The sequence below is a fragment of the Armigeres subalbatus genome, unplaced genomic scaffold, assembly GCF_024139115.2.
Source record: "Armigeres subalbatus isolate Guangzhou_Male unplaced genomic scaffold, GZ_Asu_2 Contig1830, whole genome shotgun sequence".
Lineage (NCBI taxonomy): Eukaryota > Metazoa > Arthropoda > Insecta > Diptera > Culicidae > Armigeres > Armigeres subalbatus.
In genome coordinates this window covers 152,888-179,228 of record NW_026942651.1, presented here as the reverse complement: position 1 = coordinate 179,228, position 26,341 = coordinate 152,888, and the positions used below count along the sequence as shown (strand labels likewise).

At 40.7% G+C, this 26,341-nt stretch overlaps 1 protein-coding gene across 3 annotated transcripts in view; it reads left to right on the top strand.

Moving 5' to 3' along the window:
• The first annotated feature begins 7,865 nt into the window (after positions 1-7,865).
• The window catches only part of LOC134203378 (protein fem-1 homolog B-like), a 29,647-nt gene continuing 11,171 nt past the window's right edge, over positions 7,866-26,341 (top strand). The window contains exons 1-2 of one of the 3 annotated variants that reach the window (XM_062678249.1): positions 7,866-8,673; positions 25,542-26,281. In XM_062678249.1, coding sequence (XP_062534233.1) covers positions 8,491-8,673; positions 25,542-26,281 — 923 coding nt within the window. In that variant the 5' untranslated portion in view covers positions 7,866-8,490. The remainder of the gene's footprint in view (positions 8,674-25,541; positions 26,282-26,341) is intronic. The other 2 variants (XM_062678248.1, XM_062678250.1) reach the window with 2 other exon arrangements.

Genomic DNA, 26,341 nt, shown 5'->3' with positions numbered 1-26,341 from the left:
CCATAAATAATCTGATTTTCATAGAACGGACAAAGAAATTTGTCTTTTACTCCTAGCCACTAGCTCATCTTTTTCAAGCACACACATTTTACGAAAGGTCGAGAAAGGCACCATCACCGCTAGGTGGATTAATCTGGGTTTTGACAATAATTAACGATTATGAATAATGAAAAAACCGTTGGATTATGATTAACGATTACCGATCGCGATTAAATGTTGACACACTATGTGTATGGTTAATGATTAACGATCGATATGATTAATGATTGATGATTATGAATGATCAAATTGCATAGTGATCCATAATCGAGTAACCTTTATTCCAAATTTTAAAAGGTATGATAATTATATGATAATGATTCAAGATTAATAAATAAAAGCAAGGTATGCAATGATCCAATGTTCCAGCATAACTTCTGTACCCTTGCCCGATTTCAACCAAATTTGGAACAAACATTCTTTTTTCTTAAGAAGGCGAAGATGACAGGGATCGATCAACTCAACACTTCATCGAAATCATGGTTTGCCCAGAGAAAAGCAATGATTAAAGTGTTTCCTTCTGGATGGTGAATGTGATCATTTCTTTTAAAAATAGACGTTTTTCCGGAATAAGGCATCGGTGTATGTTTTCCTTCTTTAGAAATAGACGTTTGCCCGGAATAAAGCGATTTTGGGTTTGATCCCATTTTCAAAATCAGTCAATGTTTTCAAATGTAATCTACCTTCTTTTAATCAAATGATGAAATATCAATAAGAAAACACAATTATCCTTTTGACCTATTCCAATTCCGATGGTGAAAAAACTGCGAATTAAACTGGCAACTCTGAGCAAGGCCGGGTGCATACAGCTAGTTTTCTAATAAAACTAACATAATTTTAGAATGAAGATGTTGTCGACGATTTTGAAAGTGCCTAAAAGTGGTCGGCGCGTTTTGTTACCAAGGAAACAGGCAATATAGTAATTATACTTAACCGCCTATTACCCATTTAGTCAATTCTCGAGTCAATTGGGCAAAAACAACATACCATATTGAGGAGACCATTTATGATGAGGTTAGCTTATCATAAGTAAGAACAACAAACGACATAGTTGGTTTAATGTTATGTATTGTCATGGACGTTCTGAGAAATAATCCAATTATGGTTCATGATTATGAGGGCGGATCCGCACTTATTCTCCCAAAATGGGTGAATTTTTCAGCAGAGAGAAAAAGATAGCAGAGGAAAAGCTGGGTGCTGTGGATAGAGCCGCTTTTCTGCTCTCAAGCGAGTAGCGGGATATTTTGAAATCAATCCCATAAGCAAAATTATTTTGTAGTTACTTGACTGTCAAACATTTCCCGCTCTTCGAATTTCTCTTTCCATGCTGCATGAAGGCGCACAAATGCGCGAGACTCTACATGACTTTACGATGGTTTACATACATTCCTGTTCCAATCAGCTGCGGAATCTCGTGAAATCTCATAACGAGTGCATTTTAGTTGCATTCTTTCTAATTTTCAACTCAAAATATAATGTGAATATATTTGTTAAAAAGAATGCAAAACTCAAACTAAGTTTATTTTTATTTTTTCCCCAAATAATAACAATACTTCTCAATATTGTCGGCGTAGCACCAACTTAGAATTCGGAAGTCGGGACTTCCGAACCGAACTTTCTTCCGAAGTTTTATCTGGCCAACTAATTGATGCGTTGTAAAGCGCATCTTTAGGGCGAATCAAGCGCACTATATCCGAAGTTGGGAAAGTTGCCAGTATCTGGAGAAAAATCCAACTTCGGTATAAAAAGCGGTATAAATTTATTCCGGATACACAATATAAGATCTAAAACGAACATAACCACAATCTTCAATGTTTGGCTCCGGCACAATAGAAAATTTTGGCTTCACTTTGACAACCAAATTGATTCTATCCGCACCACCCAGAGGAAAAGTACTCATTAATGAGTAAACGATTTTTACCGGGTGCACGGAGAAAAGAAGTTTACTTATTAATGGGTGCTTTTTTCTTGGCCATCTCTTCCCCTCTGCTGAAAAATTTACCTATTTTCAGAGAATAAGTGGATCTACTCATTTAAATGCGTAAATCCACTTATTATCCTAAAATGTATAAATTTTCCAGTAGAGAGAAAGAGATAGCAGAGAAAAAGTACCCATTATTGAGTAAATGATTTTTATCGGGTAGGGTATTGCCCGTTGCATCAATCTTTAGACTCTGGCGCAATTTCATTTTGCTTTGAATTTTCAGCGTACACTAATACATTCAAACTATCTTTGTAATTGGTTTTTTGTTGTTGTTATTTATCAACATACGTGTTTTGGTTTACTCAAACAAACAGCAAATAGTGTTAATTCACTTGTTTGTGTGACACGGGGAAAATATTCACGCTAATAATTTTCGCGCAGGGGTCTAATAAGGCGCAATCTGCGCAATATATGAAAAAAAATATAAATACTGCGGGCCTTATAAGAGTAAAATCAGCAGTGATTCAAATCGTTCGGGGCTGTCAGTTTGAATATGAATCTGAAACATTCATTTTCCCAGCAGTTGTTCTAGATTCATTTTTTATACCAGTCAACTGTCAAAAATAAAACTGGTATAACGCTCCGTTCTATTTTTCTGCAGATTTGAATCACGAGATTCAAATATTTTCAATTGTTTTGGTGTATGAATTCGTCATTTTATCTACGGATCAATCCACTTTGCAATTACAGCGCCTTTCATGGCAGCAACATAATGATTTCATTTAATTTAAAATTTAAAAAAAATATATATAGAACACTGCTGGGGTAACCAGTGAGTTTGTTCTATTTGGCTCCAGATTCAAACTTGAATAGTGGTCGAAATTTTGGAACGAAACTGAATCACTCCTGATTTCACTCTGGGCGATCTAAATATGACGTTCACTACTTTTTGATTTCTATAAACTCCTGCTTCCTTCAAACTGTCACAAAATCATAGACCCCTCCTCCCCTAAAGCCTGTCATTTTTAAACGACCGCAAAAGCTTAAATCAGGAAAAAATATTTATATTGCGATTTGCAAATAAAATTAGCATTGCAGACAACCTGCAAGCAACTTGCATAGGAACGAACTGTCAAAATTCATGCTGATTCGTCTATTTTAGGCGTGTTATTCATTGGATTCACGTTAGTTTTGATGAGAGTCAGTAAAGACGTCTGCTTCGATTGAACGTTAGACAAAGAATGATTTTATTATACTCCATTAATAACTACTAATTAATATCATGGCATGCTACTTCCGTTGCTACTTCATCACTCCTCCTCAACGTGAAGTCCGAGCTTACTCCGAAAATACTCAAATTTTACACGACCAAGTGGTTTGGTAAGGATGTCAGCAACCATTTTGTTCGTTGGAATATATACAACATCGATAGTTCCATTTTGGTATAGATCCTTGATGAAGTGATATTTAGTATCCACATGTTTAGACCGTTGCCTAATAGAATCTTGTGTGAACTGTTTGATGCAACTTTGATTGTCTTCTCCTATTACCACCGGATATTTCACTTCTTGATAAATTGATTTAAAAGTTTCAAAATCCAGAGTAGCTCCTGTCCACTTTCCGCAAGAGATATGTATTCCGCTTCTGTACTTGAAAGTGCTACACATGACTGCTTTCTCGCTGCCCAAGTAATTGGTGCTCCACCAAACAGGAAAATAAAGCCGGTATTAGACTTTCTGTCGTTCGCATTGCCTGCCCAATCTGCATCGGCGAAACCAGTCAGTTTGTCATTGGTACTTTCAAGTCGTAGCTTCAGCTTGCATGTCGTATTTAAATAGCGCAACGTACGCTTAGCTTCATTCCAATCCGCAATAGTTGGACTACTTGCTTTTCTTCCAAGAATTGATGCAGAAATAGCTATATCTGGTCAGTATTGACTGCGATGTACAGCAGACCACCAATCAAACTTTGGTATTTGTCTTTGGATGGTAATTGTTCGCTCTCCTCCTTCTGCTGAATAAAGCCAGGTTCCATCGGCACTTTCGAAGGTTTTGCATCATTTAAGCCGAAACGATTCGCTATTTTCTTTATATAGTTCTCCTGGCTCAACGAAAACCTCTTGCAGTGCGCTCGATTTGTATCCCAAGAAAAGTTTCACATCTCCAAGCACCGTCAGAGCGAATTGTTGTTCGAGGTATGATAGTAGCTCGTCGTATTCTTCTTGACTAGGGGTAATTAACAGCATATCGTCCACATACAATAGAATGTAACTGGTTTTTCCACCCTCCTGGCGCACATACAAACATGGGTCAGCAATTGATGGTTTGAATCCTATTCGACGAAAAATAGAATCAATCTTCCTATTCCACATTCTCGCAGATTGCTTGAGACCGTATATGCTTTTCTTGAGGCAGCAAACTTGTCCAGTGTTAGTTTCAAAACCTGGAGGCTCCTGCATGAAAATCGTCTCATCTAATTCACCATAGAGATACGCTGTCTTGACATCTACGTGCTTCACCAATAAGTTCTGTCTTCCAGCAACTGTTAATAGTAGCCTGAGAGTAACTTGCTTTGCAACAGGTGCAAACACTTCATCATAATCACAGCCGTATTTCTGAGTATATCCTTGTGGCACTAAGCGCGCCTTATAACGTACAACTTCACCTAGATCATTTTCCTTTGTTTTGAAAATCCATTTGCACCCTACGACTCGTTTTCCAGCTGGCAGGTTCATCATACTCCAAGTCTTGTTACTTCTTAGAGAGTTCATTTCATCCTCCATTGCAGCTCTCCACTCCCTCCAATGTGGACTGTTCTTAGCTTCCGCGATGGTACGTGGATCTTTTAAATGTGCTGCTAATGCCGCGTCACGGTATCGAGATGGCAGAATACCTTTGTTGCTTCTCAACGAACGCCTCAAACTGCTTTCCGGATTTTCTATTACATCCTCCTGCTCCTCCTGAATATCTCTCTGGCCAGCAGTATCTTCTTCATCTGTTGTATCCTCCATTGTTATTGTATTGATCCCACTGGAAAGATCGAAATACTCTTCTTCTAGATCTGATATAACGCTCTGAGATTCTTCTTCAGTATTATCCACATAATTATAATCATTTTGCTCAGGATTTGGTGATTCTTGAAACTGGTATTCGACAATGACCTCATCTTCATCTATACATATCGTTTCATCCGGAACAAATCTTACATCACGACTTACTACCAATTTATGAGACTTTGCATCAATTAAACGGTATCCCTTGTGACAGTCCGAGTATCCAACAAAATCATCTTTACTGCTTTGGGCTGCAACTTCGTCCTTTTTCTTTGTGAACAAGAACAAAAGCTGGAGTTCCTAATATTTCCAAATGCGCCAAATCGGGTTTCCTGTTGTTCCAGAGTTCATATGGTGTTTGACTTATAACAGCTGTAGGAAGCAGATTTTGCAAATACTTGGCCGTATTCACTGCTTCCGTTCAGAACGTATATGATAGCTTAGCATCCAGGATCATACATCTTGCCATTTCAACCAACGATCGATTTTCCGTTCCGCGACTCCGTTCTGTTGAGATGTGTGCAGTCGTAAACTGTTGTTGCATGCCTTCAGATTTGCAAAACGATTCCATTTCAAAGCTTTTGAATTCTCCCCTTGATCGGATCGCAGAATTTTCGGTTTCCTTCCTAAACGATTCTCCACAGCGCGGACGAATTGCTTGAAATAATCAATAACCTCTGATTTCTGCTTCAAAAAATATACCGTCGTGTATCTACTGAAATCATCTATCAGCGTTAAGAAATACCGGCATCCTCCAGGAGTTTGAGTATTCATTGGGCCACATACATCGCTGTGTATTAAGTCCTTGTGTATTAGCCTTCGATTTACGCTTTGCTTTCACTGGAAACGGCAATCTCGTCATCTTTCCTTCAATACAACATTCGCACGTACTTCTGCTTGAATTACAATCACGGATTCTGATACCAGATGCAAGTTCGTACTTTTCCAGTTTCAGTATGGCCTTGTTGTCTCGATGTCCTAACTTCCTATGCCAACTATGCAGGCAGTCAGACTGATGACAAACCTTCATGGCCTTCGCCGCAGTGTGAATGTTATTCACGTAATATAAACCGCCTCTCGTGGTAGCTGTTGCCGCAATCAAACCCCCATTCTCGATGACACATCCGTCGGTTTCAAAGATAACCTTGCCCCCTTTGCTTGGGAGCTTCAGAACTGACATCAAGTTGACTTCTAGGTCCGGCATAAACAAAGTTTCGCTTAACTTGAGTGAGTTTGTGTTTCCTTTTTCATCCATCGATTCCATCAAGCATGTCCCAATACCTTTCGATTTGATTTGCTTTCCATCAGCTAAAGTCACTTCTACGACAACACTTGAATCAATATCTAGAAACTTGGATTCTTCGTTACACATGTGGCAGGATGCACCAGAATCAATTATCCATTGTGGCTTTCTGTATTTGCTATCTCCAGGTCTAGATAAAAATGCAAACTCTTTGCTACCTTTCTCCGCTACTTTTGCTTTTTGCAGATTTCTCGATTTCTGGACAAATTTTTCATTTACTTCCACCGCTTTTTGCTGTTCCATCCACTGACGACAATCTTTTGCGCTTGTGTCCAGGTTTCTGGCAGAAATGGCATAATATTGGTTTTCTCTTAAACTCCGTTTTCAATGCTGATTCTGCTCCACTTGAGCTTCTTCGTCGAGTAGCTTCATCTACTAGCTTACCACGCACGAATTCCATCGTTAAATCAGCATCTGGACGACCCTCCAAAGCAGTGATCAGAGTAGCGAACGAATCCGGTAGACTTCTGAGCACAATTTTCACCTTCAGATCCTTACCAAGCTCTTGACCAGCGATCGCGAGTTTCTCGAAATGATCTTCCATCTGGCTAACATATGTCCCAATGTCTTCACCTTCGACGTACTGCATTCACATTATCTTTCTGAGGATCGTAGTTTTGCTTATACGTCCCTGCTTCTCATGAGCGCCACGGATTGATTCCCAAGCTTCTTTTGCGGTCTTCGTCTTCTTAATGAGGATGTACTGTGTAGACTCAACTAGTAAACCGATCGTGGCTCTTGCTCGTTTGTCTCCGTCATCCCATTCGGCGATATCCGCTTCATTGCCTTGAGCCATCGCTGTCGTAGGTCGCTCAACAGGTCGCATACCAGGTTCAACAAACTTCCATAGCTTCTCGCGGACAAGTAGAAGTTCTACTTCAAACTTCCAGTCAGAATAATTGGTGTCATTCAATTTTCGTCCATATTCTTTTTGCCTGTCAATTTCTTTCAATACAGACTTGATGCTTCCAGGCCCATAACCTGATGAGAGTCAGTAAAAGACGTCTGCTTCGATTGAACGTTAGACAAAGAATGATTTTATTATACTCCATTAATAACTACTAATTAATATCATGGCATGCTACTTCCGTTGCTACTTCATCAAGTTTTAGTTTGATGTGTACATCAGAGCAGTGGTGCTAACATATTTTACTTATTTTTCAGGGAAGTATGTCATACATTGGCACTTTATTTATTAGTTTTATGATACTTTCCTGTAAAAAAATAACATTATCTTAAATGTGGATTAAGAACTCATTATATTTTGCTTAAATAGAATGACAAATCATTACGACTTCGATTTTAACATAATCTTCTTAAAAGATAAAATAGCCAGCAACACTGTATGCAAGATCTTTTGCATGTTTGATGCAACTTCGTGCATTTGGCGAACTCAACGCAAAATGTAATATTTTTTGAAAACCTTACTCTTTTATTCCCGGGAAATTTACGTTTCATATACCTGTCCATATTGCAGTCTAGTCTGGTGCCGTTGGAAAAACTCATGTCGCGGTGACGGTGTGACGTCACCATTTTTTATTTTGGTTTTCTTCTGTTTTCTCTCGAAATTTATTTTGTTTTGGTAAACGTTCTGATTGCTGCGTTTTCCATTCCATCCATACTGATCGCGAGCCGCAAACATTCCGCTTTTCCTCAATTTCCATCCATCAGTTCGCGACCCGATCCCCCGCAATAACCCGTACCGGTGGTGGATGCTGCTGTGCTGACAAAGTCGGTCCGTGTGTAGGTGTATCTGATTTAGCGCACGAGATTTCACGTTTTATTTGCGCGAACCGAGAGTGTTTGGTGTGCGTCGGGTCGTGAAAATCGGATCAGGATCAAGCCCCAAGCAAGAAGTGAACGTTGGGTTTTCACCAATCAGTCAGTCCGAAGCTGTAAGTGCAAGAAACAAACACGAGTTGCGATTCGTATACGTAGTTCGCTCGGTCGAAACGGGAGGAAAGAAAATTATTTTCGCACTTTTCATCGCGAAACTCAAGCTGTGTGCAGCGTGGAAGAAAATCAAGTCGCAAAACGCGTTCGGGTGGATTTCATAACTTTGAATAAAGTACTGATCAGGAAAACCATTTCCATAAATACAACGGAGTGCGGACACGGTTTGAAACTGTCCAGTGCCTGTTTGATTTGCAACGCCGTCGAGCAGTCCCTTGCATGGAGGCGGAAATGACCAAAGAAGTCAGTCCGGTTCCGAGACCGGAACGGGGTCGGGAGTTTAACAAATTATCGCTGGTACATCGAGTTTACTACGCCTGCAAGGATGGCTTTGCCCGGCTGCTGCTGGCCACGCTCAAGGACATCAGCTGTGAGCACGATCGGAAGGCCATCGTCGATCAGGTAAGGGGCCACCCTCTTGACCATCGTTACCCTATTTGGCTGTAGAATCGATTCGTAAAGTGTCGTGAGCAATCTAATCCGAGCCAGCATACTTGCAAGAGATTAAATTCGCTTTCATTTTGGCAAACCCTCGGAGCCATATGTCTGTGGGGATGGGTAGTTTTTCAACAGGGCTGGTATCGAGTAACTTTTATGTGACCCGCTCATTTTTGTATGCCAGTTTCTATCATGGTTTCTTTCCTAAAATATCATGGTTACATTCCTAAAATATTCCAGTTGGCACTATAAAATATTGCACTATTATTTCCTTTCTGTTGTCCAAGCTGAGATTACCAGCCCTGCCTTCGGGGGAAAAATCAAATAGAATTGATTTACTCTAGCAGTTTATCTTTTGTGGTTTGCTAAACACATTTGCGATCCTTGACAAATGTCATTCGATGGTCGTCTTTATCTTTAACACACATCTTAACTGCTGCAGCACTGCACATGTTCACCCCATTTCAGGCTCCTATATACCAACGTATACAAGCTTTTTACACTCGTTGCAAACCACGACGCTGTTAATGAACTATAAACGATCTTTCTCTCCGCGCGCGGCAGTAGTCGATTACTTGAAGATCATGTTCAATTTCTCACAGGCGATGTCGGGTAAAATGATTTAGTGTTCCCTTTCTATTGGCCCTTTTCTAACTCCACCAGTGGATCAATGAACGGCTGTTTTTAAGCAGGGGTTAAAATTAAAAATGTCGTCATTAGGAAATCCCACCATCATGTGGAACCTGGTACGGTTTTCTTTCTCTAAATATTGGTTAGCTTTTTCATCATTTCAGGGAAGATAAAATAGCCAAAACAAGGTAAACAAAATTACCCTGCCTGTCGTACCTATTGAGATCAACGATCGCTACTTATAACAAATTTGACGATGCTACGATGCTATATCTAGATAGTCTTCTATGTCGATGTATTCATCGGTATTGATAGAATTGAATCTCATTTTTGCGTATGAAGAAATTGTCATTTATGTATAGACGCTTCCCTACTGAACCATTTTCGGATAGGAAATTTTCTCGACTTATCTGGGTACAAAAGCATCATCGTGTTAATAACTCGTAGTTAATAACTGTCAAAGTGCTGAATGAACACTAAGCTGCGAGGCGGCAATGTCCCAGTGGAGGATGTAATGCCAATAAGTAGAAGAAGTATAGCCATAAGCTACTACATATAGGATATTCTATGCTCTTGCTTGTCACTGATGTTCCACCATCAATAACGAACAGCTGTACCTCATTTAAGGACATAGTTGGAAGAGTACCACGATGGCAGCCAATATGGCACCGGACCTTCCACGGGCCAACCCCACACCTCCCGCACTCCTCTCCCATCAACATTCGAATACATCGAACAGCATCGAAAAAGTTTAATATTCAAATTACTAACCTGTTCACAGCATATTTCCTTACTTCCCGTGATAATGAACATGTTTCTTCAATGAATCCTATGTATTCCGGCTTGAATTGTAGCATAAATCAGCAGTTTCGTGCCAATTTAATAGCCGTTCGCGATTTGGTGCGTTCATCACTGCACTTCACTTCTTCTCAAAGGGCATTGGAAAAATCAATTTTTTACTCACTTCTCCGCACATGAGCAGCCAGAAATGTTGATAGAATGCAAATTAAACACCACTTTTTGGAATCACTCACTTATTTGAACCAAAAACTTAGTATAAACTGCTAGTTTGCCCGAAAAACGATTAAAAACTGATCACGGAGCGAATAAACACCGCGGTGCACCTGCACCGGCAGCAGCAAACTAATAAGTAGGGTGGCTCAAAAAATAATTTTGCTTCGCCACGCTCAGTTGATTATGATTTATAATTTGGGTGTCATCCAATGGTTTGGGCTGGTTTGAATAAAGGCTTACCGTGCGCAGGTCGTTTCAGGTTTGTATGACAGTTGATATGGCGAGGTTGAATTTAACATTATTCTGATTCTGGCACCCCGTCATTGGGCGATGGCGAAGGGCGAGAACATATGACTGGATAAAGTCTAGTCTACACTATCGTACCAGGAGCAGATACTTCATACAAAAAGTGTGACATAAGGGTGAGTGGAGTATAAAATGCTATATTTGCGTGACGTAATCAATGGATCTTTCCTGCGGTGCGGTTTTCGTTCACTGAAGTCTCTGGAATGTTGCTTTCAGCTATGTGGGTTCTCTAGAAAGTGTAATAAAAGGTTTAGTTTCCCATACTAGTTTTCATACAGTTGTCTAGGGCCGAAAACCTCATTAATAAAGACAATAAAAAAGTTTTCATACAAACTTAAACCGGCTTGCGCTCAACCAGTTTTGTTCAAATCGGTTTTTGAGGACACTTGGAACATGGGACGGAATCGAGTGAGCGTGGTGGTGCTGGGTCGTTTTTGAACCACCCTACTAATAATCTTTTTTTATAAATACTACACCAATACTACTACAGTATATGAAAGTTTTATTGTACCAATACTACCAAAGCTTTGTTTTGGTACTCAACCCACCTTCACCTTAAAACGCATCCACATTCAGGGAGCGCGATGTCAGCGTCTCTTGGGATTGTTTGTAGAGCAAATAGAATAATAAACGCGAAACGAAACGAGGAAAGTGTGTACACTTAATGCGAATGTTTTCACGAAGACAAACGAGCTCAAATCTGCGTGTTTTCTTCCGCCAACAAAGTCGCCTATCTAAAGCGTTTGCTCAAACCATTGATCAATGTTCATGTGCGTCTGAGTGAAGTTTAAGGATTTCATTTGAACAAGTATTACTCGGAAAACCTTGTTTGATTTCGATTCTCAAACATTTTAAGCTTGTGTGAAGCCCCATACAAAAGTGGTGGATTTTAAATCATTCAATGCGTTTCATATTAATAAGTTATCAAAATGCATACAAATACATTTTATTTATTGCAAAATTCGAGTCAATTTGAAAGACCTCTCAATAACTACTTACTGAAAAACTGTGCCTATGTAGTACGCATTGCTCTTCTGCAATGGTTTCGTCGATAGGGCGTCCAGAGGGCTGGAGGCTAACTGATCGTCACAATTGGAGACTGCCAGTCCGAAGTGTTTCCAGCTAGTTATCTGACATTTATAAGCAAAATATCTATTAAACGACCCAACAGGTGCACAACAGTTTTCACTTTTTTATGATCAATAGAGTGCAGTTTTGTAATACCTTACCTAGATACCATGTTGGATACAGCGTCGATACACCGATGCCTGGCGCATTTTGGAGCTCCATAATCGTTGGTCTTGGGCGATATTTTTCCAGTTTTCTCGAACGTTTAGGATCCCCAGGTCCGATTCCGCCAGCTTTTCCGTGACCTTGCACGAAGTCGCTAGCCTCTATCCGGTTTACAGTTAAGTATTGTACCACTTAAAGCTGCCGTATGTTTATATGATTCACAATATTTACTTTTTTGTAAACTTGAGCATTCATGCGTCACACACCATTTTCTAGTTTCCCTCTGAGTATTGTACGCAGCACATGTCTCTCGAAAACCCCGAAAGCTCTCCGTTTCGCCACTTTTAACGTCCACGATTCATGTTCATAAAGGGCCACTGGTAGGATCAGAGTTTTACACAAAGCAAATTTCGTTTCCGTATGCATGTTGTGGGACCTTATAGCCTATTCAGATTGGGCTATTTATGACTTTGTTAAGTGAGAGGGTATCCAATTATTACGAGGTGTTCAGACTGCAGCAAGATAATATATCTTGACGTTTCCATGCTTCCTCATTTGCACGCTAATACAGGGTTGAATTCAAGGAGAGTTTTAAAATTTAATTTGCGAAATCAAGCATTTGTGTGGCGACAATCGAACATTTTTTCTGAACAAAGTTTCTACGAACAAAAATATAAAAAAAATATGAAAAAAGATTTTCGAAGAATATTTGAAGCTCTCATTAAGGATAATGAGCGAAGCTACATTCATTAGTTGGGTGTGCCGTTCTTCGGGGAATCAGACTATTCCTCAATTTATGTGTAAGTTTAAAAAATATTTTGATTCTGTACTATGATCGAACGGAGATTTGATAGAAAAATTTAGATACTTTTGGGAATTCTCACAAATAAATAAAAAAAGGACGATTGGACCAATTTTCAAGAAATATTATCGAACTAAAATGTATTTCCACCAGTATCTCCATGTATGAAGGGCAACTCAGCAAAATGGAAACTGAACCATTGCGTTCTACTCGACAATCAATGATACAGCTTCTAACAAAATCGAATCGTGTCAATGTGATATAATTTAAACTGGATGTTGGATGAATATGTATAAATTATATGTATAAACCCATTCAAATCGTACAGTTGTCATACGTGAAAATGTTGAAATCCAAAGTATATTAAGCCATTCAAGGAGCAGAATTGAAACAATTTATGAAATCATGTTTATTCATGAAATATATTCGTTTTACAACCATTCCTACGGCCCTTGAACTTTGAAAATTTATTCGATTTGTTCTATTAAATCTAGGTTTAAGTTAAATACTTCATGTTAATTCTAGAGAGCATCTGTTTTTTAAACAATTCATGTTGAATAAGTGGAGAATAAATAATTATCATCATTATTTTTCATCATATAAAATGCTTTCCACAAAACCATCACAATCCGAGTTATTCTTCAGCGCTCAGAAGATTTCCATCTAACATGCATTCGACCCTGGTGCGACAGAAAGAGCATGACTGTCAACTACGAAACGAAATGAAAACAGAGAGAATTTTCTCTCTGGTAAAGAGAGCGTGACGCTTGTCAGTTTTGTTTTGTTGAATTTCTCCCTGCATTCCAGTTAGAACGGAAGCTCTCTCGTAATAATTGTTCGTAATAAATTCTTTTTGACAGCGCAAAATGTATGGAATATTACGTAAATAATGACATCATAAAGCATATTTACCCTGAAACGCCAATTATTATGTCATTAATGGCGTAATCTGAATAGGCTATTACTCGATCTCCTAATCGCGTTCTTGAGTGCAATGTTGAATAATAAATTCTAAAGTGCACCATCCTGCATGATCACAATCACAAACACAATGCTGACACTTCGTCAGCAATCCGAATTTATGATTTCTTGCCGTAAAGCGTTACACGTAACATCAACTTTACCAGAATACCATTTTCAGACATTATCTACCGCAGCGCATTTCTTTTCACTGTATTGTATGCTACTTAGAAATCAATGAACAGGTGGTGTTTCTGCAAGTTGTACCAAGATTATCAAGATGTTGGGATCAGATCAAATTAGTACTCATTATCACGGAGAAAAGAAAAATTTGGATAGCTTCGCGGAAATAACGCGCAGAGGGAAATCCCCGCATAGAACAAATCACACATAGTGTGCGTTGAATGGACATAACAACAAATCTGCTGCTGTGAAGTCCAATGATTTGACATACACAGATATGAAAAGATTAAATAATAATCAGTACAAGGCCGAGAAGTCAACTAACTAGAAACGCATTATACATACTTTTCTTTTGAGGTGCCTATGTACGTTGTACGAGTCGGTTTCTACGCGTAGTATACCTCAGTTCGTATCGGTTGGTTTCAAATGCGACTTGTTGGACCTGCCACCTCTCGCCGAGTCAGGTCCGGGCTATTGAGTCAGGTCCTACCCAACACCAAGACTTGAGCTAGCGTACTTCAAGCGGCAGACGGTCTCTTTAGTAGATCCTACTAGAGGATATAATGTAGGTAGTTAAACAGAACTCATTTTCAAACCCAATCCCATCTTGAACAATCCCCACAACTTGCAGTGACCAGAGGGCGGTTTATCAAGCACTTGAACTTAGCTCATGCTGCCCCGAAAACTCACAAACTTTTTTTTTTTGTCTTTATTTAGGAGACTTGCAGCCCGAGGCTGGCTCGTCTCCGGAAACTCACAAACTTCAAATATAATTGAATTTCCCTTTTCTATTCTGCTAGGCATAGTTTTTTTTATTCATTTCGCGTCGAACGATTCAGGACGAAATGTCATAAGTATAAATATAAACAAAACATTGCAAATTTCACAAAAGCTGCCTTTGATCATTTGCCAGGGAAATATTCATTGGAGGCGCTTTGAATTATCCTGCATTCCAAATTTTTCTTGCAATGCGTAATATAAAGTTGATTCAAAAATATAAGATTGCTTATGTCGTTCCTGATCTTGTGACTAACATCTAGGTTACTTCGACTTGGCAGCCAAAGTACCGGTACTACAAATATTAAAACCGATATTGATGATGAAACCAAATGCACTACAACATGATGCATACATTATAGCCAGTTGGACCATAATTTGGCAAAATATTTTAAATGACTACAGCGCCACTAGTGTTCTACTACTTATGCTTCTACTCATTATAAAATGTACTAAGTTCTCTGGTACTCAGCGGTATCCAGGAAAACTGAGCAAGCCTTTTATTTGCATTTAAATTTGTTCTAATTTTCTTCCTTTGTTGTAAAACGGTTTCGCAGTTCAGTTTTCCCGTAACTCGACTGGAAAATTAAATGTTTATTTAGCCGATAATAATTGCAGTAACTCATCTTCAACTTAAAAATTAGTTTCCTAACTATCCGAGCAATCCAATGTGCATACCAGCTCCAGTTTCTGAGTTTAAGTCAGCTATTAGCATAATGTTTCATACATAATGTCAACCTTTCTTACTTCTTACTTACCTCGCTGTATAAACATTTGCAACAAGGCCTCGTAACCATCCGTTACGAACCGCCTTGTCTACGATGACGACAGGATCTCCAACCTAAAGCGGGCAAACATCGTTGAACCAACTGGTGCGACGTGCTATGGTTGGAAGGCAGCCTTGGATTGGATCCACCGCTTCCAAGTTTACTCTTAACTGGACTTCCTCGGTAATGGGAATTCGCGATGAAGTGTCCGCACCACCACTCTAACTCATCAGCAGGAAGTTGTAGGATGGGATGGCTTCTTCTGTTAAATCCTCCAGTAGTACAAATGTCAGAGGATGGGAATTGACAATCATTTCGGCTTTTGCTACAAAAGTCATCAGTTCTTCGTCGTTCAAATGTAGCTGGTGGTTTAATGATTTGAACCATTTGAACGCATCTTTAATAGACCGTACCTTCCACTCCTATACACCACCCATCCCCATGTGAGGAGTGGAGGGTGGATTGAATATCCACTCAGGTTCAGCGTTGACGAACGTACTGGCTAATGTCCGGTTAATAGATTTTATCTGTTCGGCAATCTCGCGAGCAGCTCCCCGGAAATTGGTGCCGTTGTCACTGAATGTTTGTTGTGGTGCCCCACTTTTGAATATAAAACGGCGAATCGCCATTTTACATGATTCTGCTGATAACGTATGCACTACCTCCACATGTATGGCTCGTACATGTAAATAGTGCCACCCACCGTTTTTGTTACTTCGACGGCACTTCACAATAAATGGCCCGAAGTAATCCAGACGAGCGAACGTATGGTGTTACCCTTGGATGCGGCAGACCAGCCATCTTTGGCACGGATGGCTTTGCTCTTTAGACTTTAGACTGCACCATATACATTGCTTCACGACCTTCTTGACCACGAAGCGAATTTTGGGTATGCTATAACGTTGGCGCAACTCGTTCACGACAGTATCGACGTTAGCGTGCCCGTAACGATGATGGTATTTGTGGATGAGCAAATTGGTGACGTGGTATTCTCGGGGGACTATCATTGGATTTTGAAAATCCATAGAATAATAGACCGAAACTTCGTTAATAACTACGCATTCGCAGCACATCTCTTTCATCTAAAATGGTGACAGATTTCCAAGGGAATTGCTCTTTTTGAGGGACTTACATTCGTTTTTGGGAAGTTCGACGTTGTTACGCAGAATGTGAATTTCTTGGGAATATTCTGCACTCTGCTGTGCGATTGAATTCGCATTTTATACCGTCCCGCCCATACAGTTACTGGGGGGCATGGAGTGCGATCCTCTCGTTTAATAGTAAAGCACATGTGGAGATTGGACAAATCAAGCATCCGAAAGATATTCAATTTGCAAAAAAGAGAGCTAATCGCGGTGGAGGTTGGTACTCGGATTCTGATGGCTTTTCCGCAAACGTGACCTTTAAGTGGTCTTGTTGTGTAGGGGTTATCACGCCTATCTAGAGAGTAGGAGGTTGAGGGTTCGAGTCCCTCCAAGACACGTGGATTCTTTTTCGCAAATTTCATATCAATTTGTCCATTTCGAAACATATGCTGTGCATATGCACAGCCAAGATATTTAACAGAAAAATGGTTTTCGTACGGCCGAGTTGCCGAATAATATGCAATTAATTGTAATCAAGTGTCGGTCTTTCACCGTCATTAGTCGTCTGAGTACACGCGACCGCTTACGTTAAGGCAATCAAACTCATCAAATGCTTTAGCCAAGCAAGCCTTTGGCACAGCAGAGTGCGATTGAATTCGCATTCTATACCGTCCCGCCCAGACAGTTACTGGGGGCATGGAGTGCGATCCTCTCGTTTAATAAACAATGTGCACTCGCTTGGCTGTGGGTATACAATAGTAAAGCACATGTGGAGATTGGACAAATCAAGCATCCGAACGATATTCAATTTGCAACAAAAGAGCTAACCGCGGTGGAGGTTGGTACTCGGATTCTGATGGCTTTTCCGCAAACGTGACCTTTAAGTGGTCTAGTTGTGTAGGGGTTATCACGCCTATCTAGAGAGTATGAGGTTGAGGTTCGAGTCTCTCCGATACACGTGGATTCTTTTTTTCACAAAATCAATATCAATTTGTCCATTTCGAAACATATGCTGTGCATATGCACAGCCAAGATATTTAACAAAAAATGGTTTTCGTACGGCCGAGTTGCCGAATAATATGCAATTAATTGTAATGAATTACGTGTTTTTAGTTTGAGGACGAAATATCAAGTACGTCAACTTTTTGTTACGCTTTATTGATGTAATAAAACATCATATTTACGACGGCGATGATGTGCATCAAATTTGATGTGATATTACTTTTTATTTTTTATTGTGTGTGACCGGTGAGTTGTGTTTCCCTTTGTCCACCTCCGAAAATTGTCCACCCGAAAGGCTCTGGACAGGAAGGCCCTTTAAATGCGGGAACTGCTGGCAGATTTCCTCGTAATCAAGGCTTTGTGCTGGTAAGTTAAGGTTAGGTACTGTTTGGACCTCCGAAATGGTATATTCTGGCCCTCTATTTACGCCGGAAATGCATAGCTTTACTTGCCTTGATGTTGGCTCTTTTCTGGTCCCGCTTTTTGAATGCATAGCGAACTAACACTTCATCAAACCAAGTTCATTAGCGATATCCTCTTCGCAGTGGCGTTTCCCTATAAGATGTCGGTGCTGTAAAACCAGTATAGCGAGCATATAGAGATACCATTTAAATTTTTAACATTTTCTATATCAGCGGTTCTCAACGTTTCTCTTGAGAGGTACCCCTTTGAACTTTTCTACCCCCTATTTTTTTTCGCTGTAAATGAGAATAAGCATTACTCATGAGATGTACGAAAAACTGACCTGAAAACCAACGGGATATTGGCAATCCACAAAATTCAATCATTATTTATTTATAGGCAATTATCGGTGAACTCAGAGTAAAGAGGGAGCGCAACTGTCTTGGTAAGGCCGATGACATACTCACGCGTTGCGAACGAGAACGCTTCCGAGACAAAAGAATTTCTTTTGCTAATATTCTGCTTTACGTGTGCTTGGACGCGCTCCGCATCGCTCGATGCGTCAGTATGTCATCGCCCTAAGAGTAGTCACCATGCTACTACCCAAGCCGTATAACTGCGATTTCAACAATGCTGTTACTACGACTGGCCTTCTGGTAAAATTTCCATTTCTGTTCGCTTTATACTCGTCGCTTGCTTGCGATACCAATGCATACTGTTCTTCATTGTTGCGCTCTCTCTCTTTACTTTGAACTTTAGATCACAGGACACAGATTAGATGTGTTTAGATGTTGTACTCATCGATAAATGCCAATAAATCAATAACGATTGAGTCATGTAGGGTGATCAAAAAACTTTCCCAATCCACAAAACTGCCTATTTTTTTTTGTTTGCTAGATAATTTTATACATAAAGCTTTCTATAAAACTTTGAGGACTTTTGTAGTATTCGGAACCTCTTGATCTTGAGGCTTCTCATCCTTTTGAAGCTTCCGAGCTTCTTGAAATGAGTTTTCCGAGCTTCTTGAAAGTAGGCTGTCGAATTTCTTAAAAGGAGGCTTTTTGGAAGAAGTCTACCGAGCCTGTAGAAAGGAGGCTTCCGAGCCTCTTGAAAGGAAGCTTCCAAGCCTATTCAAAGGAGGCTTCCAAGACTCTTGGAAGAACACTTCTGAGCCTGTCGAAAGGAGGCTTCGGATCCTCTTGAAAGACATATTACGAGCTGCTTAGAAGTAGGCTTCCGAGATGCTTATAAGGAGGCTGGCGCATATTTGATTTGAAGTTTGTATGGTGGTTGGTTCGGTATACCCGAATGAGCTCAGAATTGCATCAAAAGCAGTTGATATGTTAAAAATCAATTCCACAAAACATTTTATGATGATTGAATAAATTCGTGAAGGACAAACACAATGCTCTCACGAAGATCAAGCTTCTAGTGCCGTTAAAGCAGTTGAACACGAACAGATCCCGCCGAAAAAGAGAGCCGAAGCAGCTGAAAAGGTGCTGAAAGGAGCTGCGGAGCATACAGCAGTTGAGACATAGCAGACTAAGTCCCCGAATCACTCGCACGGAAAAACGAGACAGGGAAACATCGTACGCAGCTATCCTGAAGAAGGTGAGAGAGGACTCGGAGCTAAAAAACTTGGGTGAGAAAGTGGTGCGAACTTGGCGTAGCCAGAAGAAAGAGTCGCTGTTCGAGCTGAAGAAGGATCTCACGATCAAGAGCTTGGCCTTCCGGGAGCTCATTGTTAGTTCACTGGGAAGTAACGGTAACGTAAGAGCTCTAACGCAGGAAGCAGTGGTCGAGTGTAGAGACCTGGACGAGATCACGACGGAAGACGAACTAAGGGGTGGACTGGCCTCACAATGCAAGCTGGGGGAAGTGCAAATGACGATTTTACTGAGGAGAGCGTACGGTGGCACACACGTAGCAGCGACACGACTACCAACAGAGACTGCCAACAACAGCTCACTAAACAGATGGAGCGATGCTTCAAAAGCATGGCGTTTGGCCACCAGGCGCGAAACTGCAAAGGCCCGGACAGATCCTGTCTATGTAGGAAATGTAGTGAAGAAAGACACGTTGCTAGGGACTGCACGAAGCAACCAAGATGCCTGCTTTGCAAACCGGAAGACGGAAACGACCATACGACGGGGGGCTTCCAATGCCCTGCATACAAGTAGGCAAAAGCGGGCCAGGTGTAATGGAGATCATCAAGTTAAATCTCAATCATTACGACACCGCACAGCAACTGTTGTGGCAATCGACAATAGAAGCAATGTGTGACGTGGCAATTATTGTTGAACCGTATCGGAACCCTTCTGACAACGGCAACTGGGTGGCGGATTCATCTGGGATTGCAGCTATCCAAGTGATGGGCAAATTCCCCATTCAAGAAGTGGTAGACAGCTCAAGCGGAGGATTCGTTATCTCCAATATAAACGGGATCTTCGTGTACAGCTGCTACGTATCCCCAAAATGGACTTTGAAGCAGTATAACCGGACTCACTCACGGAGAAGCTGATCGGCCGAAAAATGGTAATCATCGGAGGCGACTTCAACGTTTGGGCAGTGGAGTGGAGAAGCAGACTGACTAACCCCAGAGGTTACAGTTTGCTGGAGTCGTTGGCAAAGCTGGGCGATCTGGTATAGTGTTGGAACACGAATGCCGACGGTACGGCGAGAGATTAGGAATACTGGGCGAAACTTCGACAAGAATCTTTTTATCGAAGCAGTTCGAGCAGACAGCGGCGCTACAAATCTCGATGCAGATGAGCCAACATAAACTCTTGCGAGGGCATGCGATGCGACGATGCCAAGGAGACTGGAGCCAAGGAAAAGCAGGTGGCTAAATTACTGTTGGAACGAAACTCTTGCTAGTCTTCGTGCTGCGTGCCTCAGAGCCAGAAGACGCTCCAGAGAACAAAGTCAGAAACAGTCAGAGAGAAGCGTAAGATTATCTTCCGTAAAGATAGATCGACCTTCAAGCGGGAGATTGAAGTCAGCCAATCCAACTGCTTCAAGGAGTTGTGCCGGGAAGCTGACGCTGATCCTTGGGACAACGCTTATCGGGTCGTAACAGCAAGGATCAGGGGTCCAGCGACGCCATCGGAAATGTGTCCGGACAAGCTGAAGATCATCGTTGACGGTCTCTTCCTGCAGCATGATTCTACGATGTGGCCGCCTACACCGTACGCAGATGAAGACGAAGTAACCATTGCAGGTACTCATGTCTCCAACGACGAGCTGTCATCAGTGGCGAAAGGTCTGAAGATGAAGAAAGATCCGGGTCCGGATGGAATTCTAATCGTGGTTCTGAAAAACTGAGATACTGGCGTTTCCAGATTTGTTCAGGATGGTGCTGCAGAGATGCCTAGCAGATGGTAACTTTCCGGATATGTTGAAGATCCAGAAACTAGTGCTGCTGCCGAAACCAGGGAACCCGCCGGGGAATCCAGCATCGTATAGGTCCATAGGATTATCATTAATCGGCAGACGCAGTTTACGGAGGGCGAGACCGGCTTATCAGAAGAGCAGTTCGGATTCCAAAAAGGCAGATCGACGGTGGAGGCAATCAGGACGATCAGCGAAGTTTCAGAGAGCGGAAAAAGAGGCTCGGCAATCGATTCTGCGCTGTAGTAACGTTTTTAACAGTGCCACCTGGGAGGCCATCGCCGCAGCGCTGCACGGTATGCAGGTTCCTGACCACTTGTGTAGAATCCTTAAGATTTACTTCCAGAACCGGATTCTGGTTTATGAAACGAATTCGGAGCAGAAGTTCCATACTAGGCCCAACGTTGTGGAACATTATGTACAACGAAGTTCTAAAACTGAAGTTGCCCAAAGGCGTGAGGATCTTTGGATCCGCGGACGATGTCATCCTTACGATAACCGGAGAGTCGTTGAAAGAAGTAGAAATGCTGGTGGCGGAAACGACCGACGCAATTGAAAACTGGATGAATGGAGTCAAGCTGCAGCTTGCTCACCACATAACAGAACTGATGCTGGTTAGCAACTGCCGAGAGGAGAGCTTAAAATATTCATCTTCATGAAGCAACTTCGGTCCGAATTTTGACAAACATCGCATGATTATTCAAAACATAGAATGACATAGTCAGACGACTACTCCACCAACTCATTCATTCGTCTGTCACTGAGTGTGCCTACTATGTGCAGAAAAAAAACATAACTAGCATTGTTTATATTAAGGTTTACCGTCGAAAGTGCATCGCGGATGAAAATTGGATTCAGTTCTATGTGATAAATTACTTTGCTTATTTAAAGAGCGTTCAGATTTTAGATAATTCATCAATTTGTAGAATGTGTATAAATATTCAATGACTAATATTCAACAGAATATTGACCGTCCAGAGCCGACTATAAATGTGTCTGGAAGTGAGCTGGCAAGTGAAAAAAGGTGGACTTCACCAAAAAAAAAATCGATTATTTTACACTCTGGCCAAGAGCTTTGAGGCATCTAGGAGTGATGAACGACGACCGGATGAATTTCAACACCCATGTGGACTATTCCTGCGAAAAGGCGACTCAAATGCGCCGTGCACGCAGCTTTGAAAAGACGTTACGTGGGCATGGTAGAGATATTGGAGCGTAAGTGAAAAAAACCAAGATTGTATTCTCAAGAGAGTTGATTAGACACTAAAACCCAGATTAATAAACCAAGTGGTGATGATGCCTTTTTCGATTCAATAGTTTGGTTTCGGTTTTCGTGTAGGACAAAAACTAGAATAATAAGATGTTAAAATTTAGCAAAGAATTATTTCTATTGCCTACTTCCAATGATTGTAACTTTACAAATTAGTACTTGCTCCTAAGGCTTGAGGGTTGCTTGTTAGACACGATTTCACAGAATTAAACAATCCTCACCTTGTTTTTGCGTTGCCGTCAGAGCTAACGTGAATTCAAATTTTAAGTATGCAAGACTTTAAACACATCTAATACCCACGTAGGTACCACTACTAAGAGTTGAGTCATTTCAATTTTATTTCTACAAGCAAAGTATTACGCAGAATCGAATACTTCGCTTTATTTTGTTCTCAATAAAGAAACGCTTTTCCTTGTCCGTAATGTAGATTCACCCACGAATCGTGGAAAACGTAGAAACCAGCCGGACTGCGATCAAAGTCCATTAATAATGACAATACAGCGCAGTACGGTAATTAAGTGTCTGGCGGTTGACTTCTGTGACTATATTCCTATTTAACACCCAGCTCACAATCATAATACTGCAAAATATAGAAACCCTTTCCCGGATGTTTGTTTCGCGTTTTTGCCACGGCGAAAAATTACATCCGGGGCATGACTTTCACACTCGTGCGCTTGTGGGTATGGTGTGGAAATCACCATTTTCTACAAAGGCAAATGCGTATATCGCAACACAAAGACTACATCCATTGAACATTCTCATGATCGATCAAAGGGTGAAAAACTGTACATTATCGTCTTCGAAGTTAAATGACGATAAGTCCGACCAGGAAAATAATTGCCCGTGGAGTTACGCAGTGTATTGAAGGGCCTATTTCTGCGAATCGAAGAAACGTGCACACTTGAATGATCTCTTTCTCCACGACAAAGATCCAGATGGATCTATTTTAAGAAAACAGATTCTAAAAATAGTGGGCATATATCTAATGTTCATTAAAATTCGTCTGGCAATGAGTGATAAATGCCAGCTGATCTCGATTACTCTAAACATTTGTAACATGCGTTTCTTGACTTGCTTCAACGGATAAAATCGCATTTTGGCTGTGGCGTTTGAGTTATGATGATACATACCTATATCTAAATAATTCATGCGGTCATTTCATTACTTGAAATGCGATGAATTAATCTTGTTTGAACTACGATTAAAGTAAGCTTTTAGTATTTTTGATTATCATTGCAACATATTCCGGTTTATAGTTTACGGCACGTATTTTCGTCACTAAAGTTACTTTGTTTGTACATTAGGGTGGTTCAAAAAACGCCCATCTGATTCTGTCTCATGTTCTCAGTGTCCTCTGAAAGTTTGAGCAGATTTGGATAATTACTGATTTAGCACAAGCCGTTTTGAGTTTGCATGGAAAATAGTATGAGCAAATTGTTTTTTTTGCTGATTACAGCGCTTTCCTATTCAGTACAGGTGATAAGAAAATCTACATAGTTAAAAGAAATACTCAAGAGATTTAACTTCAAGAAAACCGCATATTAATTAATCGCTCCAATAATTAGTAATCGAATTTAAACAATTTCGTAACTTTCTGGAACTAATTACGTAACTACTCATCAGGCAACATTGCTGCTCCTGGCGCGAAAGATACCAAAGACAAATTCAGGCTACAATGTTGCACTGCACGTTTCAGAGATGTCCTTAGAGAAGTTTGATCATGACTCGCAACCCGTATGAAAATCGATCACTAATTATTGGAGCGATTAATCTAGATGCGTTTTCGTTGAGTGAAAGCTCTTAAGTATTTCTTTAGCTCTGTAGATTTACTTTTCACATGCGCTTAATAAGGGAGCGCTGTAATCAGTATTACCAGGACACTCAGAACATGAGACAGAATCAGATGAGATCTTCTTGCCTACTTTATTTATCTATCTTTTTGTGCTTTAATAATCACAAATTATTATCAAATGAATATCGTTTAATTCCCTATTTTCTGGTTTGATTTAGGAAAATCAGAAAATTTAAAAGAGGAACTCTAATTGTTAGCTGCATAGCGGAGATTGTGAGCAAAATAGTCAATAATGAAATGTATGTCATTAATATTATTACGATTATAAGTATTTGGGATATCAAATGTCGTGAGCAATGCGGTCAATAACTCAGAAATCTCTCTGTTTGTGTCCCACTTTTAAATGTAGGCAATCGACCTTCTGTCTGCTGATGGTGACAGTACTGCGGATTGCGCTGCGAGTCTCAAACTGGTATTCACTACCCCGGTAGTGAAACAAAACAAAATCGATCCGAAACGAGGAAGCAGTGGGCTAATTATGGCGCTTTAAATAAATAGTCAACCTTTTGCTGCGGATTACAACCGAATTGTGCAAAAATTGAAACACATGCTGGTGCAGGCGTGCTTTTTAAATTGGGTGCACCGTTGCTCTTGTATTTTTGTTGGGCTATAATAACAATGAAATGAATTGCAATTATTGTTCCATCATAATATAAAATATGGTAAACTTTTTTAAGGCCAAACAGCGTTATGCTAAACGACAATAAAATACATAACGTTTATGTCAAACTTGGTGAGACTTGTCGTAAAAACTGATTTTAACTACCGGTCCAGTGCTTTACGACATGCAGCACATTTGTTTCGAAGCTAATGTCCGTAGGAATTACAAATATTCCATCTTTCCTTGACTCTGGTATTATTGCGTATTTGTCATCATCATTCGAGTCCGATGACACTCTCGCTCTCCTAGTATAATAATTTTCGCCGTCTCCGCGATTGGCCACGTATCCCAGCCGAAACGGCTTCAAGATGCACTTGAGTCGGTCGCACCCCACGCGATTTCCATTCTCACGCATATTACTCATCCCAGTTTTAAAACAAAATCGTATCCGTCTCATGTTTTATTTTACAATTTTGAGCTTGCTAATACTTAGGAATTTTTATCTTCATTCCGTCCCAAGTGATGACTAATACGTGTACCTTTTTTGTTTCATTTTAGGAAATTTCCGAGGAAGAGAGCCAACTGTACACTCCGCTGATCGTGGCTGCCCTAAATGGCCACTACGATGTGGTCCACATCCTTTTGACCCAGGTGAAACCCAACATGGAAAAAGAGGGCCGTGTTAAGTTTGATGGCCATTTGATCGAAGGTGCTTCGGCGCTGTGGGTTGCCTCTGGGGCAGGGCACCTAAACATTGTCAAACTGCTTATCGAACATGGTGCAGATGTGAATCACCACACGAAAAATCTGTCCACTCCAGTAAGGGCGGCCTGCTTCGATGGACGGTTGGACGTCATCCGGTATCTGGTGGACCACAATGCGGACATTAATTTGCCAAACATTTATAACAATACTTGCTTGATGATCACCGCGTACAAGGGTCATGCCGAAGTGGTGGAGTTCCTGTTGGAGAACGATGCAATGCTGAATGAACAGGCCAACTGTGGGGCTACTGCGCTGCATTATGCAGCAGAATGCGGTCACCTGGACGTCTGTACAGTGCTACTGGATTACGGTGCAGTACTCAAGAAGAATGAGTACGGAATGACGGCTGTGATTTGTGCCTCGGAGAGGACACGGGAACCTGTGGTACAGTTGTTTGTGAATAAATCGGGCCTGCTGACCCGTGAAGAGCAGATTGACGCTTTGGAACTGATAGGTGCTTCGTTTGCGAATGATAAGGACAATTACAGCTTGGTGAAAGCGTTTCATTATTTGATTTCGGCGATGGAGTTAAGGTGAGTTAATAACAAATTTTAAAAATCATTGTTATCTTACCTAACGGTAGTGATGCCTTT